Source organism: Cicer arietinum, chromosome 4, assembly GCF_000331145.2.
Source record: "Cicer arietinum cultivar CDC Frontier isolate Library 1 chromosome 4, Cicar.CDCFrontier_v2.0, whole genome shotgun sequence".
NCBI classification, from domain to species: Eukaryota; Viridiplantae; Streptophyta; class Magnoliopsida; order Fabales; family Fabaceae; genus Cicer; species Cicer arietinum.
In genome coordinates this window covers 56,649,258-56,659,734 of record NC_021163.2, presented here as the reverse complement: position 1 = coordinate 56,659,734, position 10,477 = coordinate 56,649,258, and the positions used below count along the sequence as shown (strand labels likewise).

General features: G+C 33.2%; 1 protein-coding gene across 1 annotated transcript; it reads left to right on the top strand.

Moving 5' to 3' along the window:
• The first annotated feature begins 2,614 nt into the window (after positions 1-2,614).
• Positions 2,615-9,872, top strand: LOC101498610 (probable glucuronosyltransferase GUT1). Its single transcript, XM_004498322.2, has 8 exons — positions 2,615-3,037; positions 3,275-3,421; positions 3,723-3,787; positions 3,959-4,028; positions 7,231-7,449; positions 8,936-9,079; positions 9,164-9,299; positions 9,406-9,872. The coding sequence occupies exons 1-8, from the start codon at positions 2,711-2,713 to the stop codon at positions 9,633-9,635; spliced, it is 1,338 nt and encodes a 445-aa protein (XP_004498379.1). The 5' UTR covers positions 2,615-2,710; the 3' UTR covers positions 9,636-9,872.
• The last annotated feature ends 605 nt before the right edge of the window (positions 9,873-10,477 follow it).

Below are 10,477 nucleotides of genomic sequence, written 5' to 3'. Positions count from 1 at the left end.
AGAGCGTCTTTACTTCTATATTTCCATCTATCCTTATCTACCGTCACAATGACCTTTCCCTTTCCACCTCAACTTAGAATCTTATGTTTTGTATGCTTCGAGTGTCATGCCACTAATTCCTTTTGTAGTACTAATTTTCATTCTAGATTTTGTTTTGGTTTAAATTGATATTGTCTGTATTGGTAAAATGATTATTTATTGTGTTTAATGACTTAATGTGTGTTATTGTATTTGATTACCATGTTAAATTTCCCTTTGATGAATTTTTGATTCTATAATACATTCTATGTTATATGAATTGCAATTCATTTTTTGAGTAGTTATAGATTGTATGTGTGCATTATTTAGACTTATAGTTAAAACTGTAGTATATATGAATTATTCGATACTCGTAATATTATGGTTGTTACTTTCTTTTTTATAATGTCAAAGGGCATATAGTATTGCAAAATTTGTAGAAGTTACAAGTCTCAAAGGTTAAGCATGTGACAACCACGACACTTAGGGGGAGCATCTCCTTTTTAAAGATAGTGAGAAGTTCTTCAACAAAAATTGGTGAAGTTTTGCCATCATAAAAATGATAGAGTTTGTAAATGCAAGTTTTCCTAGAGCAACCTCTATATTTTGATGTATGATAAAACTAGTTTTTATATAGACTGGTTTTGTGTGCCTTTGTTGATCTCTTACTTCTCATTATTCATTCAAGGTGTTGAATTAGAAAAAATATTTTGAAAACTCCATTTTATCATGCATAACATTAGATGCATGTTAGAAGCATTTTTTAAAGTCATGCATTGCATTGAAAATCATTTTCAAGTGATTTTTGAAAGCTTGAATCGATTCAAGAGTTACATTAATTGCTCATATGTCCCCTGCAATTGATTTAAAGATTGTCCATGCATGTAAGTTGACTCATCGGATATGTGAATCAACTTACCAAACTCCCAATAAATGGAATGAATCGACCTATACATTGTATGAATCGATTCATGTTCAAGAATTAAATATTGAATTGTTGAGTCACTTATGAATCGATTCACACCACTCGTGAATTGATTTACACAAATTTCACAATTTTGTTTTTCGGTTAAAATTTTGTTATTTTAGTTGTTTGTTGTGTGGTTTCTTAACTAAACACTTTCGTTCCTCATTCATCTTCTCAAGGAATAATATTAGATTTTTTTTTTATTCTCTTTCTTGGTGAGACTTAATTTTTTTAGAGATAAACATCAAAGGTGTAGATATCTTTTCTAATAATGATTGCTTCAATTGTGAGCAATTGAAGTTTCAAATTAGTCGACATTGATATTTCTTTTTCATTATCTTTTATTTCTGCATTTTATATTTCTCTTTTGTTTTGTTCTTGGTGTTTTTAGCAATAAAAACAATTTTCTAATTTGAGACAAAAATTTGTTCCTAGAAAAATTTTGTCCTGGACTTTATCCATGATATTAAATGATCTTAAAATATGTTTATAAAATAACTCAATGATCATAAATAGTGTTGAAAATTGATTTTTCATTGTTGAAGTTTTTCTATCTTTTGTGGTATTCAAATTGAAATTAATTATTTATTATTTCTTTGTAAAAGTAAAAGGGGAGATAGAAGATGAAAAACGAAGAATAAAGGTCAAAGATGAAAAGGAAAACAAGAATGAGAGATGAAAGAGGGAGAGTGGAAGAAAAGAGAGAGAGGAAGAACACGAAGATGGATATGAGAAAAAGATGATAAAGAGCAAATACGAGCAAAAATGATTAGGAAGGAGGGAGAGATAGAGAAAAGAACGATAGAGATAGATGAAAAAAAAATTGATAAAAAAAATGATGTTTTCAAAATGGTCTTTGAAAATATTCACTTACTATTAAAATAGTCTCTAAAAACATTCATTGAAATGTCAAATTATTTCACACTAATTGATCTATTTATGTGAGTGTCACATAAGCCTCACCGTGTCACCTAATGTCAAAGATTTTTTTTGTTATTTTGAATATTTTAAGAATGAAAATTATCAATAAATCAATTAAATATTACTATAACCTAGATGCACCAAGCAAACCATTTTCTCAAAGGTCTATTTCTTCTTCATCCTATAAAAAGGATGATTAAAGCCATTTTTTTTTATCCGGAACCACTTTTATGTATCAATTTTTCTCTATTATTTTATTTAAATAAATGACTTTTATATAAATATATTTTTTCCTATTTTTCTGTTATTTCGTCATCTGAGTATATATTATTTTTTTATTGTCTTGGTTCAACGTTATTTAATATTTTTTTTTTTCATATTGTTACGGTGTTTATTTTATTCAAATTCACATATTATTTTTGATCTAATACAAACAATTACTTTAGATTGCATATCAAAAAATATAGGTATTTTGATCACTTTAAATTTTTCAAATTTACATATTATATATAAACATATTTACAAATTAAAAATTTATTTTATCTTAAAGAATTTGTATTTGTGTTCTTTTCAATCACTGTATTTCATTTATTTAAAAGAATAAAAAAAAATTAAAAGTAAAATGAGAAATAATGTTTACAATTTGGACGAGCAAATTAATAAAAATATATACATTTCAATTTTACCACATACGGGAATAAAAAGAATGTTTAATTTATCGGAGGAAAGAAACGATGCGTTTTTCATTTTGTAATAGAATCTCTCTCAGACCACACCACTCATTCTTCTTCCATTTCCAATCCAATGTTGAGTTCAAGCACTAACAAATCAAGAACAACAATGCACCATCAGCAGCATCCACTATGCACCCGCACACACCAGATCGGGTCCTTACTCCTAATTGCCGCCACTTTCTTCTTCACAAGACTCTTAGACGCTCCTTGCAACCTCTCATCCAACGTGTCACAACACAACTTCCTTGGGTCCCACCGGTTACCGGAATCTCATGAACTCTCCATCAAGATCTACGTCTACGATGAAAACGAGATCGACGGTTTAAATGAACTTTTGCGCGGAAGAGACGGTAAGATCACCCCTGAAGCTTGCTTGAAAGGCCAGTGGGGTAGTCAGGTAATTTCACAATGTCTCCGCCGCGTTGTGATCCCATATTTGGATTGCACTGACTTTGGTGTGTGCCACTATGATTTTGTTAAATTACAATGTGGTGTTACCGTAATTTTTTAAAATTTACTATCAATTTAAACATGCACTTAGCCTCGATTGTGGTGGCAGTTGCCGTTAATTTAAAATTTTGATGTTGGAATTTGGGATGATTTTTGAAACAATGCTATTTTACTACTTTTGTAGGTGAAAATACACAAGTTACTTTTAGAATCAAGATACAGGACGAGAAAGAAGGAGGAAGCAGATTTGTTCTTTGTTCCGTCGTATGTTAAATGTGCGCGAATGATGGGTGGACTTAATGATAAAGAAATTAATCAGATTTATGTTAAAGTACAGAAAAAACTCTTTCATTTCCTCAATTGAAATTGCATTGTTATTGTTTTAAGGATTTAATTTGTATGTACTATCGGTGTAAAACTTTTTTATTTTATACTTGCATCCAATTATATCTCATTATATAGATATCTGTGGAGATGTTTTAGGGATCAATGTAATAAAAGGGCATCAGAGTGTGATTTGATTGGATGCATATGTAAAATAGTTTTATACTGTAAGTGCAAAACAAGTATTATCTTGTTTTGAATGCAACTTAGGAATTACTTGGCTGAAATTCTCTGCCTGTGATGATTAGGTTATTAGCCAAATGCCGTATTTTCGATTATCTGGGGGCCGCAACCACATATTTGTTTTCCCGAGGTAATAATGCTGGTGATTTTTTTTTTTTTTGCAGTTTGAAAAGCATGTAGCAATTGTGTTTTATAGCTTAATAAAAATATGAATGTTCATGTAATTATTTTGGATTTAGACATTGGTTGGCTTGGCTTTCCTATTAGCTAATACATGCTTTGTTAATTGCTTCCTTTTCAGTGGAGCTGGAGCTCACTTGTTCAAGTCTTGGGCAACATATATAAATCGCTCAATTATTCTTACACCTGAGGTGAGCTTTTACTTTTCCTTGTAGTTTACAGGTTTTATCAAAGGTTTTAATTAGTTGTTGCTGACTTGATGAAAATCATGCAAAATGTGGCTAGCGAGGCTGCAATTGTAGTTGTAGAGATCACAAAATCTAGGTGATGTGGTCGCAATTGTGGTTGGGACCTGCAATTTAAAGTTGTTGGTTTTGTATGTTTGTCAGAAACACTGAAATGACAATGGAAAAGCGAACTTTGTGTTTGGTGGAATAATGTCTTTAATAATTTAGGAGATAGAATTATGATTTTGGATTTTGAACAAACTGAGGAAAAAAGAACCAAATGTAATGTGAAACGGCACAGATATAACAACGAGCCAGTATTGAACATATCCTAACCTTCATTTTCTCAATGTTGGTTTTCATTTAGATTTGTCCTTTCTTTTCATTGAACTAGAGGAAAAAGTTAAAAGTTTGCATGAACTGAGTTGCGAGTAGCCGAGTACCTACCTTTGGTTAAATGAATTTAAGATTCCTCTGTCCTTGCCATGAACATGAAAGACATGAAGAATTTCGTTTTAGAATATTGCATTGCTATTTTGTTAGCTATGTTACATTTCTAAAGAATAAGCTTTGGACTAATTAAGAAGTAAAGTTTGAATTGCACTCTCTTTGGTTTGTGGGTATGTTAGGAGTTAGGATCAGGTCTTAATTAGGAGAGATTATGTTAGGTACTGGGTTTCGCTCATTAATGTCTCCTCTAACAGATTTGCCACATAAGCATATTGTAACCAATTCTCCAATTGACCCCTTTATTGTTCTAAGGCCCAAACCCAGTACCTAACAGATTACATCAAGATGGGCCAAGGAATCAAGTTGGCAGGGCTTGTTACAGTAGGCATTGGTATTTAGTTATAAACTAGATTCGTATGGAAAGCTGATAGAATAGTTGATATAAACTAAAGGGAGTTATTTGGCCTGGCAGCGAAGCTAGAGGGAGTTATTTGGTTGGGAATTTTGTTTTGGGTGGTAGACTAGGTTCTCTTATTCTTAGGGAAAACACTGTTGTTTCTCCTGAATACTCGTTGTTTAAAAGTTGGAGGATGATACACTAAAGTTTATTTATATTTCTTTCTAATTGAACTACACGATCACCTGTTTTAGGGCTCCCCAAATAGGTGGAACTTTTTGTTGTCTGTTCAAGATAGGAGAAGCTAATGCTTTAAGAATTGTTGAGAGTGCTTGCAGCTCAAGTTTGTGTTCAAGGAGGAACATATTGGATTCTTGTATTTGAAGGAGATCTTATGGAGGATGATGGGGGATTTGCGATCATGGCAGGCTACAGTTATCCTAACATAGATTATTGACTGTTTGAGAGAACTACTACCCCAAGGTGGCAGACAGGTCGCGTGCCTTTTCTAAGGATTCAAATAGTGATGGGACCACCTTTCTCGATGCTGGCCTATTTCCCAGCACAAGAGTTCATAAATATAAGATGTGGAATGCTGTCTCTGTTCAGACCCCAAGCTGTTGGTGGAATGAAAATCGGATGCAGAGTATTGTTTCACAGGAAATAGTCCCTGTAGGGTCCACTGTAATGTGTGAAAGTAGTCAGAGGAAGACTTCATTCATCACTCAACCAGGAAGGGATTACTTATTAGATTTAATTTCTGCTTTAGGGACAGTCCCCAATTAGGAAAGCTTACACCAGATGGGCAAGGAATCAAGTGGGTGAGGCTCTTTAAGTTAGAAATTGTTAGTGAGTTAAGAGCAGGCCATATTATGAAAGCTATTAGGACAATAGAATAAATAGGTTGTTATAAATAGAGGCAGAGAAACTAGAGGTATGTAGATTAGTTAGTTTTGAGTGGCAGAGACTAGGCTCTTGAATTCTCAGACAAGGCACCATTGTGTCTCATTCTTGCTCTTTTCACCCTGGATACCCATTGATCCAGAGACAGATATACAATAATTGTGAGGGCTTCTTTTCCGACCCCCACATACTCTTTGAAAACAGTTTTTTTGCGCTCCAGATCGTACTTCCAGACAAAAACATAATTTTTATTTTATTTTATCGGTGAGCCAATAGTTGATTTTGGTTGCCTGGTTGGCCAGATGCATCCTTAGAAATGACTCATAATTCCCTCTTATATTTTACCTGCTGCAGCTTTGCTCAAAAACACAATCCTCTTTACTTGTGGAGGCTATTAGTGTTTGATAATAGAGCGAACATGGGCGAGAGAAACTGAAAGGACTTTCTGACTAATTAACTGTATTTCTTATTTCTTACTATGTGTTATGATAGAACCCGCACATATAATACAAGAGTCATAGGGAGTCTGAACTCTGAAGCCTAAGCTGTAACTTACTCCTAATAGCTTCAAACAGAACAGAAGCAACAATCCAGTATAACTGAGACTACATAAATCCTAGTGATCAACAGAAGTAGTAATCCAGTCAAAAAAAAAAAAAACTACGCAATAATTCATATTCATATACTCTTGGAAGCATTGCTTAAAAATTTGATCATCTGTACTATAAAGAGAAAGCGTTCCTCTTGAGAGAAAAGGTGGTATGCAGGATGAAAATTCAATCCAGAAATCAACATAGCTTATTATGTATGGGAATGCTGATGTCGAATACCAAAATGTTGCTATAACTGTTCTGGTGAATTATAAAATTTGAGATTGCTGAACCATTATTATTGGCTAAATTATACTTTTAGTCTCGTATCTTTTTTTTAAGTTTCAATTTGCTCTTTTATTTTTTGTTTCAAAATGGTAGCTAATTTTGCGAAGTTATATTGAAGCAGTAGTTAACATTTAAATTGTGGTATGGAGATGACGACTTTGGTATAACATTTACAAAATAAGGGACCGTTTTGGAACAAACAGAATGACCATTTTGGTATAACTTTCGTTAAACCAAAACAGGAGACCATTTTAGAATAATAAATAAAAGAGGGACAACATTGGTGTAACTTGAAAAATAACTGGCAGTTTCAGAACAAAAATAAAATAGACCAAATTGAAACCTAAATTAAAGATAAGAGACCAAAAATACAATTTAGTGCCTTTATTCTTTTATTCCTCCAAACCTACCCTTCATATTTTTTAGTTGAAAAATCTCCGTATTCTGATATCTTTAACTATTGGGGCTTGAGTCGCCCAAGAAGTTGTCATGAAAGGTTATCCACTCTTAAAGTTTGTTCTTTGGCAAATCAATGTAGGGGGATCGCACTGATAAGAGAGATACTAGTGCCTTTAATACATGGAAAGATATCATCATTCCAGGTAATGTCGAAGATGGTATGACCAGGGCTCGGTCTACCATGGTCCAGCCTCTGCCTCTGTCTAAGCGAAAGTACTTGGCAAACTATTTAGGTCGTGCACAAGGAAAAGCTGGTCGTCTTCAGCTAATAGAGCTTTCAAAACAATTTCCAGAGAAGGTATGTCATCTTTAATAGTGACTGGTTAGTTTTATGAAGTTTTTTTTTTATCAGCAGAATACTGTCTTTCAGGGTTGTGTTTTAATTTGAGCTCTATTAAATGAAAGTTTTACCTACGTTCAGAATATGGTATGCTATAGCAAACCATGTGATGGTTGATAGATAATAATCTCCATTTAATTGGATAAGGGGTAGTCATGGTACCCTTCAGGAGAGAAAGCTGAACTAGAAACAAGTTCAGTCAAACCAAAACGGTTTGTTTTTGAAACACCCCTGAACCAAACTGAACCAGAACTTTAGCTCAGTGAACCGGTTTTAAATTGACGAACTGAACTGGTTTTCCAGTCTGTTTTATGAAATGGTTCTCCGAACTGTTCTGAACTGATTTTCTGAACTGATCGAATTTCAAAAACTGTTTTTATTAACTAGCATCTACTCCATATATCAATTAAAAATTGACAAATCATATCACAATATCAAAACCAATTCATATTCTTATGTATAATTCATAAGACTAGTATTTATGATTGTGTTACAAACTAAATTGCTATCATGGAACAGTTTTAAATTACTATACTGTGTAGCCCTCAGAAAATGACATAGTGGTTGCATGGCATTGTATAGATCGACATAGTATATAAAACAGTGCAAAGCCTATTATTGCATAATCTCTGATCTGTCCTTATTGCCGGTCAATAAGCATTATGCTCACCAACTAATAATGAAAACCGGATGCTGAAGATAACAATACCAGCATCCCTGCACTCAGTAAAAAACAACAAATATCATTTATTGGCATCCCAGTGCACAGGCTGCAACTAGTTGGAGTACATTGAGTTAGTTAAATTCAAATTGATGAGTAAAAATGATCATTCATGAAAAAAGGGGGCTTCTACAAAAAGAGAATATAAAAACAAAGGTATCCTAAAACTATACAAAATCTGTCCAATCCTTCTTCATGTAAGCAGCATTTCACCACAACAAAAACCAGAGATCATTTTCTCCTACATGCCTCAAGCATTATATTATGAAGACTTCCCCTCAAGAACACCTCCTCAAACAGCAAGGACAAAATCAAACGGAGAGTTCATAAATCTGAACATGCAAAAATTTCCTTGCTTCCATTTAATAACCTCTTCACAGTTCAGTTTGGTGTATTTTGGTTTATGAACACCCCTAGACCTAATTACATTGTCAATTATTTGGTAATATATTTCCATTGGATGTCGAAGAATTCTTAAGTTTCTTCATATTACATGTTAGTATTTTTGTTCAGATATTTCCTAGCAATTTCTCCCACCATCTTTTTTAACAGGAGAATTACACTAGTTAATTTCATTTATTTGACATTCAGAATATTGTACAATTTTCTCAAATGTTTGTTGCAGTGACTTGATTGCGATAATGCTTGTGCTTGTTCAAGTTAGGATTAGTCTTTAAGATCATACAAATAATTTTATGAAGCATATATTGATGGTATAAACAGTTGGAATGTCCAGATTTGAAATTCAGTGGAAGTGACAAGCTTGGAAGGAAAGAATATTTTGAACACTTGCGCAATTCCAAGTTTTGCCTCGCTCCACGTGGGGAGTCATCTTGGACCCTTCGATTTTATGAGTCTTTTTTTGTGGTATGTTTCTCCCCTCCCTCTTTCTTCTTCTCCATATAGACTGGCTTAAATGATAAGAAATAACCATATATTTTCATTTGAAAGGAATGTGTTCCAGTTATATTATCGGATCAAATAGAATTACCGTTCCAGAATGTCATCGATTACAGTCAGATATCGATAAAGTGGCCATCCAGTCGAATAGGTCCCGAACTATTGCAGTATTTGGAATCCATTCCAGGTCAAATTGCTCTGCCATTTACCTTCCTCTTCCATACACCATACTCCATACCCCGTTTGCCCTTAGCTTTGAATGTAATTTTTTAATTTTTCATTTATTTGTGCAGATAAAGACATAGAAGCAATAATTGCTCGCGGACGACAAGTTAGGTGCATGTGGATCTATGCTTCAGATTCAGAACCTTGTTCTGCAATGCGTGGAATCATGTGGGAACTGCAGAGGAAAGTGAGGCAATTTCACCAATCAGCTGAAACATTTTGGTTGCATAATGGATCGTTTGTAAACAGAAACTTGGTCGAATTTTCTAAATGGAAACTACCTGTGCCTTTGCCTTGATAAGCTATGTATATAGTTTATCTTGTATAAAGTATTTTTTATCATTATCATTCCAATCTTAAATCTTTTCAAAAGCATATGTTAGCTCTTCATTGTCATCTAGTAATGTATCTGTATAGTATACATAGAATAACTTTTCATTGATTAATAGGCATCTCATCTTAACAAAGATTTGTTTGTTTTCCTCTGTTGAACAATTTTCTCCAACATGTTAATGTAAGTTGAAAGTTTAATTTACCCGCCTGTACTGAGCAATTTCTCTTGTCTGTTAGCAGAGATATAACAGAAATATTGAACCCCACAGTATAGTACCAACCAAACTTTCCACTTTCTCCCCCTTTATTATATATTAATCAGGTCATCGAATCAACTATAAAGACAAAAAATGTTGTGAATCTTTACTTTTGAAAAGTGTTGTCAATTATCGATAAAATTTCAAGTGATTTTTACAGTGGATCTTATGTTGTATTGGTCTACCGAATCATTTGCCTTCGACTAGATTCCCTCTAATTACTCGACACTTTTGGTAGAAAAGAGAAAGACATATAGATGGTTTTGGGTCTTTTTCTCTCCCATTGAACTACCAGAGAGGAATCTCTTCCATGTGTAATACTTAACATTTTGTTTGGATGAAGAAAGAGAGATTAGGCGACATGGTGTTCTTCACAATAAATTAATTCTTTATTTGTTCATTATCTCTAGTTTCCTTTTTTTTTTCTTTAGTTTTCAATAAAACTTATCATTTTTCTTTCTTTGATGTGATAAACATGATACTTATTTTTTTCAAGTGTCGTTGTCAGTTGGCAAAACAAGGAAAAAAATAAATAGAAACAGACAAATTT

What these genes read in the sequence shown, in the direction of transcription:
- LOC101498610 (XM_004498322.2), top strand. Translation starts at nt 2,711, where the DNA reads ATGTTGAGTTCAAGCACTAACAAATCAAGAACAACAATGCACCATCAG. An exon ending in CAATTATTCTTACACCTGAG is followed by an intron (nt 4,029 to 7,230) that starts GTGAGCTTTTAC and finishes AAATCAATGTAG; the next exon opens with GGGGATCGCACTGATAAGAG. An exon ending in GTATTTGGAATCCATTCCAG is followed by an intron (nt 9,300 to 9,405) that starts GTCAAATTGCTC and finishes TTATTTGTGCAG; the next exon opens with ATAAAGACATAGAAGCAATA.